The sequence below is a fragment of the Podarcis raffonei genome, chromosome 2 (assembly GCF_027172205.1).
Source record: "Podarcis raffonei isolate rPodRaf1 chromosome 2, rPodRaf1.pri, whole genome shotgun sequence".
In the NCBI taxonomy this organism is placed as follows: Eukaryota; Metazoa; Chordata; class Lepidosauria; order Squamata; family Lacertidae; genus Podarcis; species Podarcis raffonei.
The window spans coordinates 89,559,466-89,585,272 of NC_070603.1; the positions used below are offsets into that span (position 1 = coordinate 89,559,466).

The 25,807-nt window shown below is 41.1% G+C and overlaps 1 protein-coding gene across 1 annotated transcript in view; it reads left to right on the forward strand.

Annotated features, from left to right (window-relative positions):
• PLXND1 (plexin D1) overlaps positions 1–25,807 on the forward strand; it is a 149,305-nt gene that overhangs the window by 70,999 nt on the left and 52,499 nt on the right. Inside the window, exons 9-19 of the mRNA XM_053378082.1 lie at positions 1,726–1,830; positions 5,276–5,365; positions 5,970–6,063; positions 9,710–9,873; positions 12,052–12,203; positions 15,467–15,566; positions 18,520–18,659; positions 19,920–20,087; positions 22,722–22,812; positions 23,964–24,230; positions 25,649–25,798. Coding sequence (XP_053234057.1) covers positions 1,726–1,830; positions 5,276–5,365; positions 5,970–6,063; positions 9,710–9,873; positions 12,052–12,203; positions 15,467–15,566; positions 18,520–18,659; positions 19,920–20,087; positions 22,722–22,812; positions 23,964–24,230; positions 25,649–25,798 — 1,521 coding nt within the window. The remainder of the gene's footprint in view (positions 1–1,725; positions 1,831–5,275; positions 5,366–5,969; positions 6,064–9,709; positions 9,874–12,051; positions 12,204–15,466; positions 15,567–18,519; positions 18,660–19,919; positions 20,088–22,721; positions 22,813–23,963; positions 24,231–25,648; positions 25,799–25,807) is intronic.

Consider the following 25,807-nt stretch of genomic DNA (forward strand, 5'->3'; position numbering starts at 1 on the left):
ATTTCATTTGGAGCAATGAGAATGACTTTCTCTATATGGCTCCTGTGACACTACACTAGACCTGATCCAGCAGAGGAACCTTAATAACTTAATCCATTTTCATAAAAAAGCAAATTCCCCTAGTCCTGTACAACTTAGGAGCAGCTTTTAACCTAGTCAGTTTACTCCTAAGGGAAACTGCTTCCATGTCCGTCCGTCCCCCATCATTTAAATGGTTACGTGAGTGTGGACAGAAATGTGTACCCATTCTTTCATGCACTATACAGCAGCAATGCAGCGCTCTTTATGGGTACTTAGTATTCACAGCCATCTCATATTGTACACCCATCTACTGCAATGGTGCTAGTCATGCTTCTGATTGTTTATTTCTGCTTTTTCGGGGCAGTTATAGAAGAGTTACAAAACTGCAAAATGGATTTGTGCAGAAATCATGCCTTAATAATGATGATGATGTGTGTGTGAGATAGGCAACGACAGCCCTTCAATTCCACCTCTAAAACTGATAAGAGTTATTGCCTGTACATAGCCACATGCATGCAGTGCTTAAATTTAGCATCAAGTGCATACTTAAAACAAAAAAGAAAAAGCACAGCAAAATGCTCGGGTTTTTGCAAGGACTGTTGCTGGAATTTCTGTAAATACACTGTATTATATTATTTGGTTTCATTTCTTCTAGTGAAATAATGGGTATAGTAGCTACCTCAGATATGGCAGCTGATGAGAGCATATGGTTTTCCTTTTAATTTGTGAGGAAATTAATTTTGCTGTGAAAAATCCCAGATTGATAACACAGTTGCCTGAAGTCTGAAAGCACAATGTTTATCCGTAGAACAGAAGATGAATAGGAAGGAATGGTGCAAGCCTCACACGGTCACACTCCAGGGAGGAGGTTGTTGGTGAAGTTTCTTCTGTTTTCGCACTAATATATTCTTGGTCTGTGCAAGCAAAGGTGCCAGCTCACACCACATGCAGTTGGCACCTGCCACTGAGTTCAGGATTGACGGCTATCTTCTATGTAAAGTAGAGGGCTTTTACTGATAATGCAGAGATGAAATGCATAGAATTAAATTACTACGCCTACAGTTCTAAGCATGTTTACTACTGATTAAGTCCCATTGGCCATGATGGGACTTTGCAGGATTGGATTTTAAGGCTGTGAGGCAAAGAACTGCCTTCAAAAGGGTGCTATAAGTTGGGGAAGGGATGTGGGTGGCACTGTGGTCTAAACCACTGAGCCTCTTGGGATTGCCGATCAGAAGGTTGGCAGTTCGAATCCACGCAATAGGGTCAGCTCCCGTTGCTCTGTCCCAGTTTCTGCCAACCTAACAGTTCAAAAGCATACCAATGTGAGCAGATAAATAGGTACTGCTGCGGCGGGAAGGTAAATGGTGTTTCTACGCACTCTGCCTCTCGTCACGGTGTCCCATTGCACCAGAAGTGGTTTAGTCACGCTGGCCACATGACCCAGAAAGCTACCTGTGGCCAAATGCCAGCTCCCTCAGCCTGAAGCGAGATGAGCGCCGTGCCCCATAGTCTCCCTTGGCTGGACTTAACCTTCCACAGGTCCTTTACCTTTACCTGTTATAACTTGGGACTAAAAATTAGTGAATGCCAAGGATGTATCAGCCATGCCATTTTTTCTAAATTCTGTTGCCTCAAGTGTTAAGAAGGCCCCAAGTTTCCCATATTAACCTTCCTTTCTTTTGCTTGCTTCTTGAACTACAGAACAGCACTGATTGTCCACAGATTGTACCTTCCTCTGTTGCACCAGCACCAACAGGGACTTCCCAGGACATTGTCATCACCTTGATGAATACTGCTTTCATAAAGGTAATAAAACAGAGAGGCATTGCAGAAAAGCAGGCAGAGTCTACATTTACACCACGAGTCAGAAAACTGAGATTACTAATGGGGTAGCAATCTCTTATCATAAATGAAATGAAGTTAATGCATAACTTGCCTTTTCCCATTGCCATAATGGCAGAAATAGGCATAAGAGGAAAGACCTCTAATAGAAAGCAGTCACTTTGGCAAGCGACTGGGTGGGCTTAAAAAGAAAGAAGAAAATGTACTGTGTATGCAGACGTTCTCTTGGGGTCTGTTACATGTAATGCAAGAACCTTCATGGTATTTATACAATAGGTGGATTTATAATATTGTAAAACTTTCACTTGAACAGATTGTTTGGGGGCAAATCAACTTCATAGACTTGAAGATATTTTTTCCATATTTCACTCAGTGTACTTTGCAGGTGTGCAACTCTCACAGGGGAATGTACTCCAAGCCGTGCTTGAAAAAGAGAAAAAGCAGCTTGTTAAAAACAAGTGGCAAAATCTATGACTGGAAACGAATCAAGACCAGAAACATGGACATAATTCCTCTCTGCTCTGCAAATCACACCCTGAGTTTGGCAATCTGGGGGTTTTTTTTGCACTTACGGAAATACATGCTCTTTGTACTTTCCTGACACATGAATTGGGTCAGGCAAATAATTTTAGCATTACAGCATTATGTGTTTGAGGTACATTCATAGACTAGTTTCTATAGGAGTCTAGGAATCAATGACACAGAAGAATACTTCATTTGTATCTTACGCTTTTGTGCATTCCCCCTGAAGTATATGAAAGCTGCTATTATATGAACCCTTAAAAAGAATATGAGAGCTCATGTATTGCATTAGAATATAGTGTTTCGTCCTGCCCAGTATCCTCTTTTTCATTGGCTAGGTCTGGGTAATTTAGGGTGCTTATGTACACATGGTATTAATTTACTCATCCATTCCCACGTGTCCATCTTGATCCCCTAGAAGTTTAATATATTAGGGATAACTAAGCTATAGTGTGGATGTACCAAATATCCTACCTTTCTTCTTCCTCTCGAGTTTTTGGGTTAGATGGTGCACAATGTTTTAGGTGCTTAATCAGCAAACGCCACATGAATTAATGAAGACAAGAAAACTCCCCCCCCCCATAAAAGCTAGCACTGTAGGGCATTTCAGTGTCTCATAGTGGTGCATGATTTTTAAATGATCACATGTGATTACAGGCCTAAATTAAATGTGGGTTTGTGTGAAAAGCACTTCCCCTGCTTATAGCTGTGCATGCATGTAGCCTGTCCTTTTTTGTTCAGAGCAAATAAGTGTTTTAAAAGCTTCTTAAAGGGCCTTTATTGACAGTTTTTGAAGTAGTTGCAGTACCCAACAGAGGAGCTTAACAAGCCTTAGACAAAGGCACAGTTGGCTTGCAACACTAGCAAAGAAAACTCTTTATATTGTAGCTTTATTACAGTTTCTTCCCTAAGGTCTGGCACTGGTAAATAAGGATATGCCCTTATGTTTACAGCAAAAGAGAAGGTGGGGGAAGCTGCCTTCCTCTGGGGTGTTGCAAGGTGGCTCCAGGGGAGAAATACTGTGTGTAACTTGATAAGAGGTGAAATAAACAGGAAAGGTACTAAAGAAACTCAGCTCCTAGATGGCAAATCCAGACAACTATCTTACAGTCTGGTTTCCTCTCAGCCTGTCTGCAAATACAAGGGAAATATTAGCAACACTGCATTTCTTTGGAAAATGTATGCTTCATGATTGCACTATATATGTACAAACACAAGTAAACGCCATTGACTGAAATCACACATGTATTTTGAGATCTTTAATGATTACTCATGAATTTTCCCACCCTATAGTATTATATAATAATTGCAATACCACCATTCATACGACCACAATACTACAATAACTAGTTGAACCAGTTTAGGCCTCTACTTCCCAAAATCATGCCTCAGATCCAGGGGTTCAAAATCTCCTCTGAAATGAGATTGAACTACAAGCCTAGTCTGGCATTATTTCCAAGACAGCCAAAAACAGAATTTGATTCACTCTGATTTATCAGAGTGTAGGAAAATAGGAGTGATACATATTTGCTTGATTCTGCACAACTGTGGGAAGGAAACTGAAGTCGTGGCTATCTGACTGCATTGAAAGGTGAGCCTTTAGGGGACGTGGGTGGCGCTGTGGTCTAAACCACTTAGCCCCTTGGGCTTGCCGATCAGAAGGTCGGCAGTTCGAATCCCCGCAACGGGGTGAACTCCCATTGCTTGGTCCCAGCTCCTGCCAACCTAGCAGTTTGAAAGCACGCCAAAAAGTGCAAGTAGATAAATAGGTACCGCTCCAGCAGGAAGGTAAACGGCGTTTCCGTGCACTTCTCTGGTTGTGCTAGAAGCGGCTTAGTTATGCTGGCCACATGACCCAGAAAAACTGTGCGGAAGCGGACAAACGCCGGCTCCCTCAGTCTGTAAAGCGAGATGAGCACCGCAACCCCAGAGTCATCGGTGACTGGACTTAACAGTCAGGGGCCCCTTTACTGTTACCTCTTAATATTATATTTGGTAGTCTAAGAGCATGCATTATGCATTATGCATCATTCATCTTTTTACAGGAATAAACCTACCAGCTTGATAAGAACCTTTTTTATATATAATAAATATAGATATCATTATATATCATCTAGACCAGTATTCTCTACTTTTTCAAGTAAGCGTTGTATCTAGAATGCCATCTTATTATGCATTCAAATGATATATCTTTACCAGTGAGTTATGGCTCCTGGTTAGTTCAGGATAAGTACTGTCTCTAAATCAAATGCTCTCATTCAAATTTCTTTCATCAAGCTTATTAGGATTATGAAACTAGTTATTGGTCACAGTTATTATTTCTGAAATTATTATTGGGATAAATGAAATCTTATGTCACAGAGAACTAGGAACTGAAGGAGAGTTTCATTTGGTCCACATTTTTAAATGAATTGACTTGGTTCATCCCTCCTGATTAATACATGGATTGGAATGTCATTACCCTTTGCATTTCACACCTCTGAATTTGCAATATAGTTCTTGGCTCAAAAAAAATGACCAAATGCATAAACAATGCATATTTTAGGATAAAATATGTTAAGAGGTACCTAAATTGAGACAAAATGCATATTTTAATATGTGATTACAAAAAATTTGCATATGTATTTAAATACAGATTTTCATGTAGGTTTTTTTTTTTTTGTAAAAAAAGGATGAATGCAGAAATGGGATGAAATAGATTTATGAATTACAATGAACATATGTGAAATTAACCAGAAAATGATCTTCTGAAATTGATCAGACATCCATCACTACTAAGAACAGAATTTGGTTTATTGGGTTTATTGGAGTACAGAAAAATCGGTGTTTTTGCTTTAAAAAATTGATATTGCTATGCAAATTCTTCCCTGTCTTCCCAATTGTCTAGGAGATGCCTTTGGAATGTCATTTTCAAACTGACAAGATATTTGAGGCCCAATGGGTGAATGCATCTGCTGTTCAGTGCAGCAACGTACTGGTGAGTTCACAGCTAGTGGGGATGTTTCCTCTGTTCTAGTGACAGAGCCACAAGCCCTGTGTATGCTGTTTTATCAAGTCATATCATCCTATCAAAGTTCATTAGGTTCTGCTTCCATGAACTCTAGCATTTCCATGACGTAAGTTCATTCCAAGTTTTCTTATGCTCTTTTTAGCATGAATATACAGCAGTGATGTGCAACATGTCCAGCGATGAAACTCCAATTGAAAATTGGAGCGAATTGCTCTCTTATCTATAGGCTTTTCTGGCTAATTGTTGAGAGCTAGAAACATTTTTTTTAAAAAAAAAAGGTTGAGCTTGCTTGCCTGGTTTCCACATGGAAACATAATTTTGCTTTCCCATTGGTTTGGTACTCTGCTACTGAGGTTTAATTAACAAAGACAGAGCAGTACCTCTTTTTCTTTTCTTTTTTGCCCCAGCCTCCTGATTTCTCCTGCTGAATTTGAATATCATATTCCAAGAAACATCTTGTTGCAATATAGAAATGCCTTGTGTTGACAGCTATAAAGCTAACATGTATTTTGCCACTGGGGTCTGGTGTTTCTGTAAATGGGATAACTCTTAACTCACTTTCTTTGTACAGCTTCACACTTCAGACAAAAGGCACCTCTTTCCACTAAACCTTCAGCTGAAGGAAAAACCCAATAGATACATTGATAGTCCAGCGCTGATGACAGGTTTGTTCTAAACACATTTTCCACCCTTTTTTTTCATTTAGGGAGGGTAAAATGTCCTTTAGAAAGCTTACAGATTCTTAGCTAGTTGGTGCTTTTGACCTCCAAGAGTCTCTTTGCATACGTTAGTAGCAGATGTTTTGAAATCAGGAAAACATACATCTTGTTTTACAACGTTTATTTATTTATTATTATATTTCTTGCCCACCCTTCACCATAAGGTGCAGATTACAACATACAGGGTATACTCGGAACTCACCATGAACACCTCCCTTGTTCTCTTATAATGGCAATGACGCCCACCTGAGAGGTGCCAGAACTGAGTTCTGGTGAGTTCCAGCTAAATACTCATATGTGAGTATACAGTATACTCACACATGTTCTGCTGTGTGCACTCATCCAATTACGAAATACACAATAGTTTGGGCTGCAGTTTTATACGTACATACTTGGGTGTAAGTCCCACTGATTTCAGTAGGACTTTCTCCTATGCAAACATGTATAGGATTGAGCTGTTAAAACTGTAATGCTATACATACCTGGAACAAGCCCTGCTGAACTCAGTGGGGCTTTGCTTCAAATAGGCATGTGTAGGGTTGTACTGTAAATATCATACTGGATTGATATTGAAACAAAAATGTGTGGACTGTTTAGGATTAGGGATGGAATTTAGCTCAAAGGAGATAAATCTCCAGATAAACCAGCAGCAGTTTGTATGGGAACACAGTGTCACTGTGGGATACATTTGAAATATGTGTATTTTCAATGCTGGGAAGAAACAAAATATGTAAACACATTTCTGCTAATTCTGTCATCCCTGCCTATATATTTGTAATCAAAGCAAACACTCTTGAGCAACCACTTAAGTTTTTAATTTATTTCCAACCAGGGAGGGAGGAGAATGTTGTTTGGTCTGCATTTTTAGCAAACTGACCTCATTCACACCCCTGAGGCTAATATAGGGATTGGGCCATTATTAGCCTTTGGATTTTGTGCTTCTCTGAATTTTGCAATAAAGTTTTCAGCTCCAGAAACATACCAAAATATGTGAAAAGTGTGCATTTTCAAGTGAAATGTATTAAGAAATGTGTCCATTTGTATAAAACACATATTTAAATGTTTTCTCACAAAATATGTAGTTATGTAGTATGTAATTCAATAATTTATCACCAAAAACAGTTTGGGTTAACTAAGATTTCCCTAGAATATGACCAGCTTTGCATTACTTGTTTAGTTGATAGCTGAATTCAAGTGTTCTGAATATTTATACCAACTTACCTGATTTTATTGTTCACTTCTCAGAAGAAATTATTTTCAAGTGAGGGGTGAACAAGCAATAAAATATATTTTGTCACCAGATAATATTTAAGTACACATTTAGGCATGAATTTAAATACAGATTTTCATACAGATTTTTTAAATGGTGGTTATTTTTGCATTATTTATATATAAAAATGTGTAATGCTCTTTGTAAAAATACTAAAGCAGCTAAAGCAGCAGAGAATATAAAATCATTAAATGCCATAATACATCTGAATACAGTGGTACCTCGGGTTAAGTACTTAATTCGTTCCAGAGGTCCGTAGTTATCCTGAAACTGTTCTTAACCTGAAGCACCACTTTAGCTAATGGGGCCTCCTGCTGCTGCCACTCCACCAGAGCACGATTTCTGTTCTCATCCTGAAGCAAAGTTCTTAACCTGAAGCACTATTTCTGGGTTAGCGGAGTCTGTAACCTGAAGCTTATGTAACCTGAGTTACCACTGTAATAAGTTCAATATCAGTGGTACATGGTTGGGCCACGACTAGTCTGTCTAAACAAAAATGTGTTGTGAAAATGGTTGAAAATTTTGCCCAGTTGATGCCTGCCTAATATCAATAGGGAGGAAATTCCAGAGAAAGAGACGCTGCAACCCTAAAAGCCCTGCTCCCGATAGTCAGACATTGCTCAGGAGCATATAGAACCACTAAAAGTGCCTTTGCTGAAGATTGTATTGACCAAGAAGGAACATAAGTAGTCCTTGAGATACCCTGGTCCCAAGTTGTTTGATTACTTAAAACAATTACTTAAACTTGACCCAGTAGCATACTGGCAATCACTGCAGTTGCTTCAGCAAAGGTTGAATTTACCAACGCTTGGATGACTGTGGCCAAGCTATGAGTCATCCAAGAACGACTGGAGATGTTGTATCAGCCAAACCAGTGAAAAACATTCTTAGCCACTGAGGTCACCTGGGCTTCGAGTGACAATGATGGAACGAGTAGTATCTCCAGACCACAGATCCAGTCCTCCAGATGGAGTGTAGCCTAATCAAGAACAAGCAACTGATATATCAGTTCACCCACAGAGCCTCCATCTTGACAGGATTCAGATGCAATTTATTGGCTCTCATCCAGCCCATCACTGCATTCAGGCACCAGTCCAGGACTGCATAGCCACACCTGATTAAGATGTTATCTAGAAATAGAACTTGGTGTCATCAGCATGCTGGTGGCACGTGGCACCAAAATCTGAATGACTGCTGCCAATGGCCTCATATAGATGCTAAACAGCACCAGGAAAAGACTAGTTGCCTGCAATATCCCATAGTGCAAGTGTCTATGGAAGTTAGATCTATAAATGGCTGTTAGCTGTAATACACATATGTAATATCAATGTTCATAGGTAATACATCTTTGATCAAAGGGTCTGAAGGCAATCATTCAGATAGCTGTCTGAAAAATACTACTGTTTGGTAGAAAATACTGGGCAAAATCAAGCTTTGGTTCAGAATTATACTGTAAAGTTTTCGTTATAAAATTCAGTTGTTGCGTTTTCATTGCAACAGGGCTCCAGTTTGGCTGAAACACTAGTCTATATGATTCCCCACCCACAGTTATGAATCCAGATCTTTCCTACCCTTCTCCCATTTGGTTATTGCTTTCTATGTGATTTAGTTTTGTTCTATAGCATGTGGTGAAAATGTTTCTCGACACCACATTCTGTTGATTAATAAATAGGATTTCCTATTTATTCAGGGGCAAAAGGCCTAAACCTTAGGAGAGCAGGTAATCCCTTTGTGCTCTAACACAGGGATGAAGAACCTGTGGTCCTCCAGATGCTGTTGAACTACAACCCCCATCATCCTGTTTGCTAGATTAGCTGGGGCTGATGAGAGATGGGACTCAGCAACATCTGGAGGCCCACATATTTTCCATTCCTGGTCTAATAAAAATGTAACAAGCCATTGAAACAAGGACAGGCATAAATAAGAGAAGTAAAAAGATTCCCATTTGGGGGAAGTTGGTGAAATGTACGTATCATGCTGAGCATTGTAATGATAATTGTTTGCCATTGTAAAGTAAAGTTTTTGCTAACTAGATGTATTGAGCTGTGCAAAGCTGCCTCTCATGTGGATATCTAGAATTAGAAAAATGTAGCACAAATTGACAAAGGGATTTTCAAGTACTAAATTATGTTGCAGTGGGAACGAGTGCCCAGAACTTCTGGGAAATCTTTAGGACTATGGCCAAAACTTCTTAAATTGTTGTATATCCAGACTCTGCTGCTGGAAATGTTGCATTACTCTGGCAGGGGGGTAGTTGCACACACAAAGTTAAGCAAAGTCATAATATGCTTCCAGCTTAGGATATTTATCTCTTTTTTCTAGTGGAGATTTATAATTGTGCAATTGGAAGTGCTGACTGTTCTCAGTGTCTTGGGAGAGAAGATCTGGGTCATCAGTGCATTTGGAGCGAGAGCAGTTCTAATTGTAGACTAAACACTGAGTCCCTCCAGATTCCAGGCATGTGTCCTCCTCCTGAGATTAAGAAGGTAAGTCTTGGGCACAGGACAGAAAGAGGCATTCTGCTCAGTGTCATTTTGCCGCAGTAAACAGGAATTGGTTGTTATTAATGGATGGTGGAACAGGGACCAGTATTCTGGACTTTACAGTGGATGCATTAGGCTAGCTTGGTATTTAGAATTGGAGCCAACTTTAAAGACTGTCTAGTGCGACCCCACCAATGCAGAGATTTTAAGATAGGGATTCTAACCATTAACTACTGTATGTATTTAATCAGTGTACCAAAGCAGTTTAAAAGTATTTAAATGTATTTCAAAAATACAATATTAAAACATTCGAAATACCCACTTTAAAGCAATACCAGTACCTAAAACCAACACAAAAGTAGGAATAAATTCACCAGTCTCAGTTTTAAAATGCTAACACAGATGATGCAGGACCAAACAGAAATCTCTTGATGCCGCAAAGCCACTCCAGGAGGATGCTAGGGTCAGTGGTATCAAAAGCTGCTGAGAGGTCAGGGAAAATCAAGAGGATCATGCTTGCCCACCCTCATCCCTCTCCTGACACAGGTCATCAACCAGAGTGATCAGTGCTGCTTCAGTGCTAAAACTGGACCTGACCCCAGTTTGAAATGGGTCTAGAAATCTGCTTCCTCTAAGCACATATGAAGTTGCTTGGACACCGTCCTCTTTTACTCTTTGCTCATGAAGGGCTATTTGTGATTGGACAGTAGTAGTAATAAAAATATTTTATGTATATATATAAAAAAATCACAATCCAGAGAAATGCTCTTAAAGCTGTGTTGGTGAGGATGGGTAAGTCCCTACTGCATTCATAATCCAATAGCCATTTTATTGTTAACATCTACCGTTCCCATTTCTCAGGCCTGGCTGTACAGAGGAAATGCTAGGGAGCCCGCCTCGCTCCACTGTATAGGAAACTTAGCCTCCTGCCTCTCTGCCAAAATCAAGAATTGAAAGCAAACCACAAGAATTAAGGTTACGGCGTGTCACGGGGTTGGGATGCTATTTCTTAGCAGATACTGTACATTCAATCCAAATCCCTCCATTTGCAAAAACAAACAAGCTTTTCTTTAGTGTCTACAGAGTTGTCTTGTGGGGGAGGAGGACAACCACAAGTCTATTGGAAAGGGACGCTGAGCTTAGTAAGGGAACATTATCAGCCCTAAGCAGCTTGGCGGAAGAAGGAGCCTCCACTCTTGACCTCCTGCCCCTTGGCTTACGTCATGTTATGCTGGCAGCAGCTACAGTGAATGGCAAGCTGCAGCCTCTCTAACTGTACTTTGAGGAAGGAAGGCTGCTGTTCCTGTGCAGCTTTCGGCGGCTTTATTTTTTTTCCAATAGGTTTGTTGCAATTTAAAAGGCCCTTTCTAAATGTAGGGCATTAAGCTAGGCCAGATGTCCAGCGAAATCAAAGTGGCTTTGTGGCTGACTGCAGAACAAAGGGTAACAAATAAAAATCTCTCCTGAATGTGCAACAAAATGTTGTTGTGTAGACGCTAACCACAACCTCTCAGAGGACATTGTTGATTGGGGAAGTATATAAAAGCCATAGGTAGGCAGACAGGTAGACAAACACTTTTTTGAAACAAACTATAGTCTTTTTTGCAGCAAGACTTGGATATTGTTGTTTAAATGAAAAACCCCAGGGTGATAATTAGGCAGTCTTCTCTCAGAATCAGTGCTGGGTCAGTATATAAAAAGGCAGGGAACAAATAGCCCACTTATAGCCGTTATCATTCATAACATGCATGGTGGTGCTTAGAGAGACCAACCCTTTTGTTAAGGATTATACAAAAGATTGTGCTGACTGTTCCCAGCGCAAAGAGTTGGTATCATTATTATGTTTTCTCCACTTGTCAGTTCTTACTACTTTCCCCCTTCCCTTAACTGTTATTCAAAACTTTTAAGAATACTGATAATTGTATTTTCAGTGGTGTATGAAATTATTTCTGTATGAGGTAAAAGGCACTGTAAAAACTGTATTAGTCACAAAAGCCGAAGTAGGACATGAATCTTAAGCATATGGCTCATTTATTGGACCCACAGCCTTTTTTCCCCCTGTAGAAGAATAGGGAGCATAAAATTGATGTTTGTACCCAGACGGGAATAAAAATGAATGCTCCCCACCTTGCTGCCTTCCATGCCTTTGCTTTTAACCTACTCTCATCTTTGAACTTGCAGATCGAGCCCCTGAATGGACCCCTGGAAGGAGGAACTCTAGTCACAATACGAGGAAGAAATCTGGGCCGTAGGTTCAGTGATGTCATTAATGCTGTCAAAATAGGGAATGTGAAGTGTTCGCCGCTCCCGGACAGATATATCGTCTCTGAGGAGTGAGTAACTCATGCTGAATGATTTAAAAGCGAGTGAAAGGAAAGGGATTGCTGTCGTTTATTTCCTCCTCTTCAGCTGATTGATCTCTTCCAGCGGTCTTTCTTCAGAGATCAGGAATGTGAGGGCTTGGTATGAGCGTGCAAATGTTTGCAGGGATTCACATGCATGCGTAAATGGAGAGTAAGGCATCCAATTATCCACTGGCCGCCTAGTTGTTAATAGTAGCTGCTACTGTTTGCTTTGTGACCCAGTGAACCAAGCTGACTCTGAATCAGCTCATTTATGAAAAGGGCAGATTTCTGTATGATACATATTGAAACTGATTAATGATTTTTATCCCCACAAGGAATTCATTCCACAGTAATAACTTCAGCTGAGAGAAGTCACATTCTAGAATTCTCGGGTCGTTCCTGTGAATTGTATTCTCTGCTGAGGACTTCCATCTGGAAGATTACCGTAGGTCCTGTTTTGTTTTGAGTGATGCACAAGCATCCTCAGAGGGGAAGTTACCATGAGACAAACGCTTTCTGTGAAGAAGTGCGGAAAAGACAGGTACTAACTAGCCTTCTAGTTAGCTGGCTGTGCCAGGGAATTGATCTCCACAATATTCTAAGCTCCCGCCTGTCTCCTGCCTGTGCCCTCAGCAGGTCAGGAGGACAAATGTAATCAAAACTCGCACAGCTGCTACCCATTCTGCAGCTCCATCTAAAACAACTGGGAAACTTCTTCTGTGCTGTCAGACCTTTCACTAGCTTCACATTCACATACATTTTTGCAAAGTTGTCTTCGTTATCTCTGCTAGACAGGCTTCAGAGACCAGCTGAGGTGATTGTGTGCAGTTATTTTGGAATGAAATCATCCACAAAAACCTGGGAGAAATTCTCGTGATAATTTCTTATGGAAAACGGTTGTAGGAGGCCAATGAGCTGAGGCCACCAAAGATCAGCAGATCAAGCAATCTATAAGGGCTGTGCTTGAAGGCATGCTGTTGATAACAAGCAACATAGCAAGATCTAATTTTGGAAGAAATTGAAATTACCCATTAGGAACAGTTGAGGGAAATAGCTGGGTATAGCAATTATGAAGTTACCATTTCCATCTGAGGAGGAAGAGGAGAAAATACGCAAACAAGCCATTGGTGTTCCTGCACCAATTGTTTTTTGTGTGGGAATAGTGGATATAATGAACACTTTATCCCAAGTCCTGACCCCGATTAACTTCCCAATCCTGGGTTTCTTTGAATTAAAGGTAGTGCCAGAAGTGACTCGCCAAGTGGAGCAGGACCATTACACTAGCTTCCTGGCATGTGGGTTGCTTACCACAAGGAGAGGGGCAGGTCAACGGAGAAGTTGGCATAGTGCAAATGCACCAGCAGGCGTAACGGAGTGGCTCTGCTGTTCCGTTTACACTGTGGTGACCTCCCTGCTGCCTCCCCTTCTCCCTCCCAGGAAGCAACAATAATCCACTGGGAAGCTAGAGTAATGGCTCCACCCCACCCAGTGCGCTACATCTGAGTAGTGCCTCATTTATTAACCTTCCCATAGTGTCCTTTGCACCATCTTGAATAAGCATTCCAAAGTTTTTAAAGTAATAGTAATCCCCACAAAAAGAGATGCTGTTCCTTTGTTGGGTGGTACTGGAGGGGGTATTTCCAGTGTTTAATGATGATGATTGTTGTATTACCCTATGAAAATGACCTCTTGCTTCCTCCCACCCGCCACTCCCCCCCCCCTCTTTCTTGCACCCTATAGTATGATACGCCATAGCTTTTGCAGTGGACATATTCAGCTCTTAGTTGTTGTTGTTGTTTATGAATGCAATTATCTGAAGAGCAGTCTGTTGACCCAATGGGAACATGCATGCCTGGACAGGAAATGCATAAACAGCAGCACTGGGACAACAAGGAGCAAATTAAAACACCAAAGATTAATTAAAGCCCAAAGGTTGCTGGTACAGACATACTTTGAAGTAGAGGGTGCTACCAAATCTAAATCACAGGATTATTTACTACTAATATAAACACCTAGTTATTTCCTGTTGGGTCATGAACAAACTTCATATTTCTCTATAACGAAAATACCTTTTATTTTATTTTTAGTGACTTTTCATAAGAAATAAAGCATAATTGGAGTTTCATGAGCTTCACGTTTTCTAGTAATGTGAAATACATAGTTGCTCGATCAGAAAAAAATGGCAACAAAATTTCAAAAGTCAAGTCACTTTAAATAAGAATTAACTTAATTCTTCATTCTGAGAAGGGCACCCCAAAATTCTGAACTGACTCTTGCCTCAGTAGGAATGGTGTTACTTCTTTCTGGCTCAGTCCATCATGAACAGAAAAGGGTTAGTGAAATAATTTGTACCAGGATAGTTTACACTTGGTTATATATGCCCCCTTCTGGAGGCTTACCTATTACCATGCATATGCCATCATGAATTCACCAACTTGTGAATATTTGGATGTTGAAATGGCTTCTGTGTGAGGAAAGTATGACAAGGCACCTTGCCATAGAAGAGAGCACACTGTTTCTGCTTGATCATGGTAATCCATGATGTGCAAGCTGGGCATTTGGATTCCGTTTTGGGGGGCATCCCTGTTTCATCGAGAGAAGAGTGAGCATTCCCTACCAAAACATCCAAAGTGCTCTGAATTCTTAATGCAAACTGGTGGGGAGACCAACAGACACTCCCCCCCTTTCATGCAGAATGGAGTATCCCTTAGCATGTGACCACACAAGCAAAATACAGTGGTATCTCCGGTTACGAACGGGATCTGTTCCGGAGGCCTGGCCATATCCCAAAATCTTTGTAACTGGAGGCGCCTGTTCTGCGCATATGCGCGGCGCCATAGAGCGCTTATGCGCATGCGTGAGTGGCAAACCCACTTCAAGGTTTGCCGCGTTCGCAACCCGAAAGTTACGTTACCCGGAGGTAACGTAAACCGAGGGTCCACTGTAATCTGATTCCAGTGCTTTTGACCTGGAGTACCCTTTTGTCAGACTTTCTGTATGGGAATATCATCTGCACTGGAAATGGTAGCCCAACTCCATTTGAGGCATTAAGTTTAAAGCTACTCTTTCTCCTGTATAAATTATCTTAGTTGGAATCCAAAATGCTGCTTTTAATATAAAAATAAAGAATTTTAAAGAGCGGGGAATAGAGTTCAATCCAGCCCACCTTTTATTTTATGAGGTACTATTTCAAGTTCATCCATATTTTTCCTCTCAGTCACAATTGCTTATTTATTTATTTTTTTACACAGAATTGTGTGCTGGACTGGAGAAGCTCCAGATGAATTTTCTGATGTGGTGACAGTTAATTTGAGCAGAGAAGGAAAATCCAGGGACCGATACTCTTATGTGGTAAGTTGTTTCTTGTTCTTACTGGGGGTTTTAACTTTGAATTTGTCGCTGGGGAAAAACTCATGTCTCAAACTCTGAAGAGCCCTTTCCAGTCAGTGTAGACAATACTGAACTAGGACCAATGGCATGAGGCAGCTTCCTTTGTTCTCTTCCACTCAAGTCTCCTTTTTTAAAAATAGCAATACTAAGTCATATTATATGATGCAATGTAGCAAATTAGAGCTCACAAAAAAACTGTATCTGGTGTTAGAACTATTATGGCGGTGATGGAGAAGTTAAAAAGGATGAGGATGTTTTAAAGCTATTGATGGTGCCGGAGGAAATTGCATCTTCAGGAAACACCTGCACAGAAGCAAAAATAGGAGCCAGTGGCTTTGGTTGGAAGTCTTCCTTTAATGATTGATTTAACATTCCCAGGCCTTTGTTCAGGTCAGGCAACATTCCTACAGGAGAAAGCAATTGAAGGTACATCCATTAACTGCACAAGGAAAAACACATCAAAATTTGCCCAGCAACAATCACAAGTCTGAACAGTTTTTTTTAAAAAAAATTATTAATTAATTCAAAAGATTAAGAAAACAAACAACAAAAACATGCCATCACTGATGGAAACTCGCAGGTAGAGCTATCTTATCAACACTTCCAGCTTTGACACAAAGGGAAGTTTACAGAGTATACAATTCTCACGTCAATACTATAATTATCTTGCCAAGAGATATCTGCTCCATAGCTTGGTGTGTGTCATTGGGGACTGCTAGGAGGTATTACTGTTAATAAAGCTGACAAACAGCAACTATACAGTGTCAAACTTGCCATGTTTAGCTACACCTCTTGTTACTCTTCTTTGATTAGTCAAGTGTTCTGAGAGAGTTCCTTCGCACACTTTGGCCCAGGACCCTTCCATTGTGTGCCCTTCTGCTGCCTTCTATCATCTGTCTACCTCCATCCAAACAGCTGGCAACATTAGTGATGCTAATTCGCTATAGAACACCAAGGGGGTTCTATTCGCTTTCATCTAAGAGCAACGTCAACACAACATCTGGGAATAAAATCTTACCAGCTATAATGGAGGCTAATTCAAACACCCAAACCTAGAATTTGGTTACTTTGGCACATTCACATCCCATGTGAATAGGGATTCTCCCCAGCAGAGTGGGGACAAGGTCCTTCTCCTATGGGAGAGTCTCACTGGGATCCAGTGCTACCAGAGAAGCAATTTATGGGTCATCTCTTGAATTCTGGTGGAGGGTGCTTCACCCAGATTATCTTCCATCTTAACTTGTCCCGTTGGACCTCAAAGTGCCTCTCTCAAGCAAGGTTCAAGCCTTTCAGTACCACTCATAACTTGACCACTTGGCAGTTTATATATTGGAGGTCTCTGCTTGTCATGGTCTGGCTCAATGCAGAGAAGGGGGGGGTACCAGTTTGAGAACTCCCAAGAGAAGAAGGCTCAGATAACTTTCTGAAGAGATAGACATTAACAAATTGGCACTAACAAAAATAACAATTAATAACCCAAATAAAGGGCAATCCAAACTATTACATTAATATGTTTTGGCTCTTAGGTAAATAGTAGCTTTGGAAAGGCAATTTAAAGCAGAGAGAGAGAGAGTTTAACTCCTTCCCTAGCATCGAAATATTTATCCAAATCTTCAGCTTTCCACCAGTGACTGGTTTTCAGTGTTAAAAATGAGGCCTAGGGAGGAGATCCTGTTCACCATGGTTTGGCTCTTAAATCTCATACAAAGTATTTTTTACAAAAATGTAAAACTTTTTCACAGGATTATAGGGTTTTTTAAAGTCAAAGTGCTTTTTAAAAGTATCTAAAAACATTCTGCTTATCCCAGTATTTTTCGGTAAAAAGGCCCCTTCAAAGTTGCAATGTTACTGTATAGTATACACTTCGGTATTAAATTTTGCTGTGCAAGATTAAACTCAACTAAAAGGCATTTGAATATATTTCAGAAGGCCAGAAAAAGAACACCTATGGCATTTCTTTAAAAATGCTCCTTCAAAGGTACAATAAATTTCATCTCCGTTTTACTGTCACAGATATTTTATTATCCTTACTTACAAATCAAGGCAGTCAGAGCCTGCCAGCCTGATACAAATATGACTCAAAATGTAAGTGTATTACTGCATCAGAAACTCGAGAGGACTTTAAAATTTGAGCACGGTTTTAGGCCAGGTTCAGAGTTCAAGGGGCACTGTTTGAAAACCAGTCACTGGTGGGAAGTGAGAAATGATTGTTGTTTGTTTTCTGTGTTGCTCTTCAGCTTCTGATTTCAAAGTTTAAAAACAATTTCAAAGAATCAAATATGGAATATTACCAAACAATGAAAGCAGCAGAATAGATAAAATAAGGCAGCAGTGGTTTCGATTTATTTATTTTTACAGTCAGGAAAATAATTAGAAATTTGTATGTGGTATCAAAATGACATCAAAATAGATACCAGTTAAAAGTTCAAGTTGGGTATTCCTCAAGTGGGATGCCACCTTAATCTGGCCAACAGCAGCTCTGCCTTTTCATTTCTGAGCTTGAACTTTGGCACACTAATCTAGTTAATTACTGCCTCCAGATAGCAGTTTAACACCTTCTCAGCTTCACCAGTTTCAGATGTAAAAGGGAATAGAGTTGATTATCAGCAGCATACTGAGGACAACCTACTCCAGATCCTTTTACATATCTTCATCTTGTGAGATTAATTTTACAGGTTGTCCCATTGGAAGCGTGGAAGCCCTACAAGTCTGTGGAGCCCCCTTCCAAACAAATGTGGTTAGAATTGCTTTCTTTGTTCGCAAAACTAACCCCCCTTGGTTTCTTCCTGGAGAATTGTTGCAGAACCTTTGACATGCAGAATCTTCCCTGCCTGCGGTATGTCTGTATCATTAGCATTAATTACAGACTAAGAAACTAATGAATACCTCACCTTGACATTCCTCTCTTACTTAGCTTCCAGTAGTGAAGTTTATGTCTCCATCTACTGGCCCTAAAGCAGGAGGAACCAGAGTAACCATCACAGGGAATAACCTGAGTGTGGGATCTGAGCTCCGAGTTTTGGTTAATAACACAAAAGAATGTGAAGACCTCAGGTAAGTGCTGCCTCAGAATGAACCATAATTCAGCAGTGGAGGCAGGAAATTATAATTTACCTGACAAGAAACAAGAACCATATGCCATATGCCAAGTGTTTGTCCAATGGCTTTTCCAAGGAAACACAAATTCTTCAGTATGAACAAATTCAGCACAGCTCTCTGTAATGCAACACATATAAACTTGCTGAGTAGCCATAAAATCTCACTACTAGTCTTGTATGGTTTCCCCCGCTGTTTTGCATCTGTGAAGAGTACTTAGCAATTCTTTCAAATTATATGTAACTAGCAGATAATTTTATATTTGCAGAATTTTCTCATGAGCTGCAAATATTAAAATAGGGTCAGAAGCTGCCCTGATCAGAAGTGAGAAAACAGGTCTATTAAAAAGCCCAGTTCTCCAGTCTGGAGTGTAGGAGAAGCACATCTTGCTCTGTTAATATAGTCTTTGATGCATGGGTTGCAAAATAGCTTTTTCTCATGCAATGGGGCTTTCCCCACTACACCGCCACAGGTAAGCACACCAGCACAGCAGTTTGATGAGGATAGTGTGAGCAGTAAAGGATGGGAAGAATGAGGCAGGACCATGGGTGTAGCTGGGGGGGGCAAGGAGGGGCAGCTGCCCCTCCAAATCAATAAAAATACATAGCAAACTGAAGTTACTCCCCTCCCCAACAAAAAGCCTGCCTGCCCTAGCAAAACAACTGGCAGGACCTTACATTGGAAGAGCACTGCTTGAAATCACACCAAAGTCCATCTGTTGCAGCCTTATTTTTCCACTGCCAGCCAGCAGGATGCCTTTCAGAAGTTAACTAAGAAGATAGCATGAAGGCAACAACCGGAATCAGTGGTTTCGAGGGAAATAGAGCTCCATTTAGTTATCATTGCTAATAGCTATTGATAGACCCTTTGTGAATTTGTCCAGCTATCCTTTAAAGCCATAAAGACTAATGTTCGTCACCACATACTGAGAAATTCCATGTTGATTGTGCATTTTATGAAGAAACGCTTCCTTTTTTCTGTCCTCAGCTGGTTGCCAATCAGTCATTAGGTGGCCCCAAGTTGTGCTTGAGGGAAGAGGCAGATGGACAGAGACAAACACACACGCTCACTACACACCGTTCGTAATTTCATAAACATCCATTGTGTTATAAAGCTTCGGCTGAATGGCATGTAGTGTGGATTCTCACTGTAGAGAACAACAACCGGGCATACCCATGCATTGCACTCAGCAGCTCATTGTGTCTTCTTTTTTTATAGTCGCACTGACACTAGCATCACTTGCACCATGCCAGGTGTGGAATTTACTACCACTGTGAAAGTCTGTGTCCAGTTTGAAAGGAAGTCCTGTATTGGTGATAACAGCACCTTCAAGTATGAGAAAAACCCAAGTATAAGAGATATCAACCCCAAAAGGAGTCAGATCAGGTAAGACATTACTCTCTGCGATTTTCTAGATCTGTTAACAGGGACTAATAGGATTAGAAAGGTGGCAGGCGGTCATCTAGGTTGGGGTTTGGGCATTCATGGAGGCTGCATATTGTGCTGAGGCTGGGGTAGTAAAATAGACAAATTGCTGTGAAAAACAGGCAGAGCAGATGAGTGGGGCAGAACAGTTGTTCACCATAAACCCAGTTTCAGCTAGCATCACTAAACTCCAAACTAATAATGGGGAAAGTATCCTAAGTTTATGTGCTTCAAAGGATGTAGAAATTCAGGCCAAAGTCCGCATGAGTATCGTACTATTCCTACTGGCTCCGACTGATTGATACAGTTTGCAAATTTTTTATTATTCAAAAGAACCTGCAAGGCAGACACATTTCAGGGCTTCTTTTTTCTTTTTGGAAAAAAATGCTTTTGATTCCATTCCCCCCCTCGAGCCCTTGGGGCTCCAGTTCCTTTTTGAATTTCTCCGTGAAATCACTCCCTGCTTAGTACAGTCTTGAAGTGTAACAGCATAATGTGAACAAAGAAATTTGAGGAAGTCTGCAAGTGCACCTGAAGCCCAAGTTACTCAGGAAGTGTTTTAAGTCCAACCAGGGCCAACTGCCCTGATCTTATGCAACATTCTTAAAGTGGGATTGCATGTCATCACAAAAACCAAAACACAAATTACAACGTGGGGAATTGCAAATGAGCAGCAGCAGCACACCCAGTTTTCAGTGCTGGGCGGGAAGTTCTGTCAGTCTTGTGAGTGCGAGGCAGGACAGAACTGGGTCAGAATGCAGGGTGGCAGCTGCAAAACGTAAGAGTTCGGCAGAAGCATTCAGGATCACTAAGCTGCAAATAAATGCTGTCCTAAACCGTGGTGTAGGGGATATGGGTGGCGCTGTGGGTTAAACCACAGAGCCTAGGACTTGCCGATCAGCAGGTCAGCGGTTCAAATCCCCGTGACGGGGTGAGCTCCCATTCGGTCCCTGCTCCTGCCAACCTAGCAGTTCGAAAGCACGTCAAAGTGCAAGTAGATAAATAGGTACCGCTCCGGCGGGAAGGTAAACAGCGTTTCCATGCGCTGCTCTGGTTCGCCAGAAGTGGCTTAGTCATGCTGGCCACATGACCCGGAAGCTGTGCGCTGGCTCCCTTGGCCAGTAAAGCGAGATGAGCGCCGCAACCCCAGAGTCGGTCACGACTGGACCTAATGGTCAGGGGTTCCTTTACGTTTACCTTAAACCGTGGTGTGCAAATGGCACTGTTACTGTAGGCCAACCAAAGAGGGCAACAAAGTGCTTCGAAATTTATACTGCAGGATTCCTCTTAAGCACTTTGCCGCTAGTTCCGTTTTACCACCACGCTGCCGCTTCTGCTGAACGTGGTGTTGTAGGTTTCCTCATCAAAAGTGTAATTGGACCTAACATAGTTTTTCCCTGCAATGATCAAATACCATTTGGAATTAAATTTCTTCAAGGAAACACCAAGCAACATCGCAGATGTAGCGTGAACTACAGAGAGCCTATGAATATGCATAACCACAGCACGCTGAGGCTTTAGAGGCCTTAAATTACTTGCGAAGGCTGTGCTTGTAAGAGCCCTGTGTGTTATCACTTTGGATTTGAGTGTCTTTTGGAGGCAAAGGGGATAAATCACTATCTTCCTGAATTCCCCGATGAGCCACCTGATGTTGCGGTATAATTAAAGCAAGTAGAACACGAAATGGTTGAAGTAATGAAAGGCCACATGCGGGGTAAAGTCTGGATGTAGTTTTTGGTAACCAATGGAGACAAGCCTCTCCTCTCTCCTCCTCTCTGTATTGGTGGCATGTGCTAAAGCTATCTCATTATTTTCTTTAATTGATTTCACATTGATGGTGCCACATTTAGCATTCCTCAGGCCGCTTGTCTGACGGGGTAAGACTATCCAAACCTTCCGCTTTTTCATAACAAGTGTTTGAAACATCCAGGATTCATGTCAGCGCAACTATTTATTCGTACTTTGCAGCGGAGGTAATAAAATATATTCAGAGCATGTCTCTATTTAGCCTCAGTGGTGAAATAGTTATTTGTTATTTTATTAGTGAATTGTGCTTTTGAAGTTATTAGGTGATGCTGGGAGCAACCTAAAATTATTTCAGTGACTGCATGCAGCCTCTAGGCTGCAGGTTGTCCACTTTTTAGTCCAAGCAGATGCTATTACGTTTTCTTTTATCCATGCATGTTAAAATGCATTTTGTGCATACTTGTGAAACTGTAAGATGCGCATACAGCAAAGTATACTTTCCACCACATGTCTGATCATTGTCCTTGCACACCTTGCTTGACCAATGCTTTCCACCACATGTGCTTAAATTTGTGTGCATTTACTTCTGGGTAATGTGTGAAGTAGCCTTTATTCTGCTACAGTTTGGTAAAGCAAATAACCTAAAAATGGCTCTGCTTGAGACTTTTGAAAGTCACTGCCAGTCACAGTGTTGATTGATGCTGGGCTGAACAGGACTGCAGACTTCATTCAATACAGGACCGTGTCTATTTCCTTTTCGTTCATTTTCTTATCTTGTATGAATGAAAGATGCCCCATTCTTCATCTGATCCCTTACTTCACTGTTTTTGTTTTCATTTTGTTTAAAAGTGGAGGCAGAATCATCACCGTGGAAGGAAATGGATTCTTGATGGTTCAGAATGTGTCTATGGTTGTTCTCAATGTTGGAAAAGAACAAACGGTAAGTCTTTGTGAGAGTAGCATGATAAAGAAAAGAGCGAAAATGATGGAAGCATTCAGTCAAATATGATGGTGGGCAAAATAGAAGGCATAAGTTTTGCATAGAAGCCGGAAATGATATTATTTCACCTCAGTTTGTGACCCACTGAAAATGGCTGCCCTCCTCCACCACCTAACTTCCTACAATATTTTTCTTCCCCTGGATCATCAGGGAATTGCTACCATTCCGTTCCTGTTTCCTCTGGGATGGGTTAGAGTTTGATTTACTGCCATATGTAGGATCATATTGGTCGTGGGTAGGTTGTTGTCCTCCAGGTATCATTAGACTATAACTCCCATCATCCCTGACCATTGACCACATTGGCTGGAGTAGCTGAGAGTTGGAGCCCAACAATCCCGGGGGCTATAGATTCCTGAACCTGGTGTAGATATTTTCCCACAGGTTAAATTACTTAAATAGCTATATTGCCCTTCCTATTCAGGGTGGCACTCATGTTCTTCTCTTCCCTCCACCCTTAGCCTCACAACAGGCCAGTGAGATAAGTTATGCTGAGAGAGGATGCCTAACAGAAGACTATTCAGTGAATTTCATGGCTGAGCAGTGAGTACTGGTCTTAAGTCCATGAGACTAGCTAGTACATCACACTGGCTTTCAATTAACTCTTGGTTTGGGAGAACAACCTTGGGGTGCACCTGCACTCTGCTTGTGGTGTCCCTCAGTCCAGATTTTGTGGGTCAAGTTATAAAGCTCCTCTCATTAGACCAATCCCACTATTTGATTAAAAATGAAATATTTTTAAACTGAATTTTGATTTCTCGTATTTGGAAATGTCTGTTTGGATAATTTTTGTGATTGTGGGCTTTGATTATTTCATTTTGCCAAAATATAAGGATTTTTCCATTTTTATTTTTATTTTGTTATGATACAAGATGGTCAGAGATGATTCAATAATTTCGTAATTGCTGATTTCATCCCTTTAGCAAGCAGGGCTCCCTTTCAGTGCCATCTTTCTCTGTCCACTTTGATGAAAATATCTAGCCCCGTGCAAAAAAAACCCTCAAATGCCTGCAGACTTTTTGAAACCTTTGCTTGCCCATCGACACCACTTGAGTTGATCTATATTTGATGTGCATGCTTTCTCCTGCTTTCAGAACTGTAAGGTTCACACGGACACTGTGATTACCTGCCCTTCTCCAGCTGCTTCCAACCTCACCGGGAGCAAGCCAGCACCTGTGGACTTCTACATCAATGGACGCCTGTATACCGACGACAGCCTTTTCCCTTTTGAACACCCGGAGGAGGCCATACACATTAGCAAGTTCCACTTGGAATACTATATGGACCCCCAGTTCTTCACAGCCAAGAAGGAGAAATGGATCAAACACCATCCAGGAGAGCCTTTGACGCTAGTTATACATGTAAGAATGTGGTGCACGTGAAGCATGCTTCATTGGTGGCATTTCCTATTGGTTAATATTACCTTTTTGTTTAGCTGGTGAGGGAATATTGCTAGACTGAGTTGATGGTGATACCCCATCAATGGTGAGAAATATTGTAAGGGGAAATGTTGTTTCTCAAACAGCATCATGATGAGCTTACCCTAAGAAAGAGCAATACAATTTTAATCCCCCTAAGGAGAGTGGTTTTGGATACGATGCTGAAATGGATGACATGCAAATGTGTCTTCCTTCCTGTTCTTCTGCATCTTCAGCTTATCCAGAACTTTCACCTCTCCCTCTCTTGGAAGATGTACAAGTTGTTGAAGGGCAGACAAGTTTTACATCTTCCGAGCAGGGGAGGTGGAGAAGAGACACTTGCACTTCCTGTTCCTTGCACCTTCATATCTCATCTGAAACCACCCTCAAAACAAAGTTGGGCTGCCTGGATGGCTCTGTGACCTATGCAGGCAGATAAGTGAAGAAAGTGAAAAGGGTGCAGGGCTGTGCTTATTTGTGAAATCCTTTAACGTCTCAAAAGGAGGGATCATGAAGAGGCAGACTTAGCCTGGAATAGGACCTCCCAGCACCTCAAACAATTGATTGGGGTGAGAAGGAGCACCTCATGATTCAATAAACGCAAGGGGAAATGTAGACACAGAGAGTCAAGCAAGAGTTTATGTCTCCTCTAACAGCTGCCAAATCCAGCCCTTGAAAGACTTAGAAATAAGGAAATAGTGGACAACAGATAAAAGAACATTTGAAGGAAGACATGGAGGCTGAAAATTTATACTTGCTCAGAGAAATCCTACATCATTTTGACACCTCCTGTTAAATAAACAAGGAAATCAAGACAAAGCAGAATTGAATGATTTGGAACAATGCTAGTCACAGGCCTTTATGTTCTGCGAAATGTTCTCACTGAGTACCATGGACTTCAAAAGCATTGTCCAGTCAAATGCAGCCATTATCAGGATCTAAGCACCATCTAGTCTTTCTTTCTGTCACCAGTTTCTATACAGGCTTATGATTATCTTTAATCAGATACCATTTGATGTGCAGAATCAGGGGAAGATCAAAGACAGTTTCCCCAGGCCTTTAAGCTTTTTGGCTCTGATGTTTTCCATTCTGGGAGTTGGGAAGGAACTGGAAAACAGTTCCTGTCCGTTCCCCCCCCCATCCCCCGTATCTCCATCACATCCAAAAGAGGGCTGTGTGTTTCCTGTGGTGCCTTGGTAAAATGGAAAATGTCAGCTGAAAAGGAGAGCTTTGGACTAAATTAAAAGATTTCAGAAATGTTTGAGTTTAGTCGACCTTTTGAGAAGTAGACAGTGTAGCAGAGACCAGCATTGATTCACTGGCATAGTCATTTTTCACTTGGTTTGTTTTTTCATAATTAGAAAGAGCCTGACAACCTTGGCCTGGAAAGCAACGAGTATGAAGTTAAGATTGGCTTAATTTCCTGCGAGATCCAAATAGTTTCAGATAAAGTAATTCACTGCTCAGTCAATGAATCTTTGAGCACCTCAGAAAGACAACTCCCTGTTACGGTAAGTAGT